At 33.4% G+C, this 2271-nt stretch overlaps 1 protein-coding gene across 1 annotated transcript; it reads left to right on the forward strand.

Moving 5' to 3' along the window:
• Nucleotides 1-778: 778 nt before the first annotated feature.
• LOC102813550 (olfactory receptor 5W2-like) lies at nt 779-1711 on the forward strand. The gene has a single exon (XM_006877913.1). It carries the CDS (start codon nt 779-781, stop codon nt 1709-1711), a length of 933 nt encoding a protein of 310 aa, XP_006877975.1.
• Nucleotides 1712-2271: the final 560 nt, after the last annotated feature.

Here is a 2271-nt window from a genome sequence, read left to right on the forward strand (position 1 = left end):
TTTTTCATTCTTCTTCCCATTTTCATCTTTTAGGAAAGGTTGTATTTAAGTATTCAATTAAATACAAATGAATGTATTCAATACTGTTCATCACAATTTGTACCTTTTTAAAAATTTTTTAGTGCCAGTAGGCTTATTCTTTAGGGCCAACTTAGTTATAAAAGCAACGTGATAGAAAAGATTAATAAAACATCCTCTATTTGTATTTAGTTATTCAGTTAACACTAAAGACATCGCAGATCAAAACTGCAATGTAATAATTTGTATATATTAGTTTATATGCAATGCCATTTATTATTACAGAGTCATTAATACATACAGGTTTTTTGTTTTGTTTGTTTTGTTTTTTTGTAAAGTAGAAAAAAGATGTTTAAGCCTGCATTTTTGGCTTTGTTTCTACAACTTTTTTTTTCTTCAATTTTCTGAACATGGAATGAGTTTTAGGTTCATTCAAATGGGCTGTCTGAAAAAAGAAAATGGAGACCAATACAAATGTCATATTAATAACACAAATAGATTTAGAATCAGTTTCTGAACTTCTTGTACCAGGCAATTATTTCATAGCATGATATTTTTCTCAGACTATAAGATAGAATTGCTTCTTTATCAGTTATATTTATCTCTGAACAAAAAAGTTTCTGAGCTTAAAGTAGACACTTTACAGATAGAAATTGTTCTTTCATAGATAATATTTTGTGGGTGTCCAAAAGTGATATATACTGATCTATTGTTTTTCTTGATCATTTTTTTTAGCAGTGTAGCACACCATCAAGGAAGAATGGAGGGAGAAAATTGCTCCTACTTGATTGAATTCCAGCTCTTGGGGATTACTAATAACCCTGAGATTAAGACAATCATATTCGTCATGTTCCTGATTGTGTATTTCATTATTCTTGTAGCAAATCTTGGAATGATCTTTTTAATTAGAATGGATTCCCAGCTTCAAACACCTATGTACTTCTTCCTCAGTCATCTCTCTTTCTGTGATCTCTGCTACTCTACAGCAATTGGACCCAAGATGCTAGTGGACCTCTTTGCCAAGAACAAATCAATTCCCTTCATTGGTTGTGCTATGCAATTCTTCACCTTTTGTATCTTTGCAGATTCTGAATGTCTCCTGCTGGCAGTGATGGCCTTTGATAGGTACAAGGCTATTAGCAACCCCTTGCTTTATACAGTCAACATGTCCAACAAAGTGTGTTCCATGCTCATGGCAGGGGTTTACCTGATTGGCATGGTTGATGCTTTGATACATACAACTTTAGCTTTCCGCTTATGTTTTTGTGGCTCAAATGAAATCAATCACTTCTTCTGTGATTTACCTCCACTCTTCCTTCTTTCCTGCTCTGATATTCAGGTCAATGAGCTGGCATTATTCACTGTTTTTGGCTTCATTGAACTAAGTACCATTTCAGGAGTTCTTGTGTCTTACTGTTACATTATCTTTGCAATCTTAAAGATCCACTCTACGGAAGGAAGGTTCAAAGCTTTCTCCACCTGCACCTCCCACTTAACTGTTGTTGCAATTTTCCAGGGAACTATTTTATTTATGTATTTCCGCCCAAGTTCTTCCTATTCTTTAGATCAGGACAAAATGACCTCATTGTTCTATACTCTTGTCATTCCCATGTTAAACCCTCTTATTTACAGTTTAAGAAACAAGGATGTGAAAGAGGCTTTGGAAAAGCTGAAAAATAAAATGTTATTTTAAAAATTTTTGCACATAGTGTAACAGTTGCTTTTTTCCCCAAATCACTTAGCATAATAGAGTGTTTTCTAAAATACTTATTAATAAAAATTTCCAGAAGTACAAATATTAACTGTTTTCTTGAATGTGCTTTACTTTCTTATGTGTCTTCAATTTAAACAGTACCTGTTAATTTTAGGAATGTTCTGATCTACTGAATATGTGGAAAGTTTATTTGATCATCATTTATTTCATGCATTAGCTATAGTATTCTAGGAGATATTGAAAGTTGATCTAGTATCTAGTGTAATTCTGGTAGTTTGTATTTTATGGTTAATCTAGTAATATCCATGTTAATTAATTCTATCTCGTTCTTGTCAAGTATCAGTTCTGACTGATAGTGACTTCCCCCACCCCCCCACCCCCAAGGAGAACCAGTGATGTACAACCACCAACCTTGAGGTTCAAATTGAATTTGTAGTCCAGCACATTAGCCTTTGTGCCACACCAGGATTCTAATGAATTCCATAAGTGAGTGTAAATGTATCTGTTTTTGCTAAGTGCTATCAATTCAAGTTGATTAG

The sequence above is a fragment of the Chrysochloris asiatica genome, unplaced genomic scaffold, assembly GCF_000296735.1.
Source record: "Chrysochloris asiatica unplaced genomic scaffold, ChrAsi1.0 scaffold00669, whole genome shotgun sequence".
NCBI classification, from domain to species: Eukaryota; Metazoa; Chordata; class Mammalia; order Afrosoricida; family Chrysochloridae; genus Chrysochloris; species Chrysochloris asiatica.

Coding starts and splice junctions, on each gene's coding strand:
- LOC102813550 (XM_006877913.1), top strand. CDS start 779: ATGGAGGGAGAAAATTGCTCCTACTTGATTGAATTCCAGCTCTTGGGG.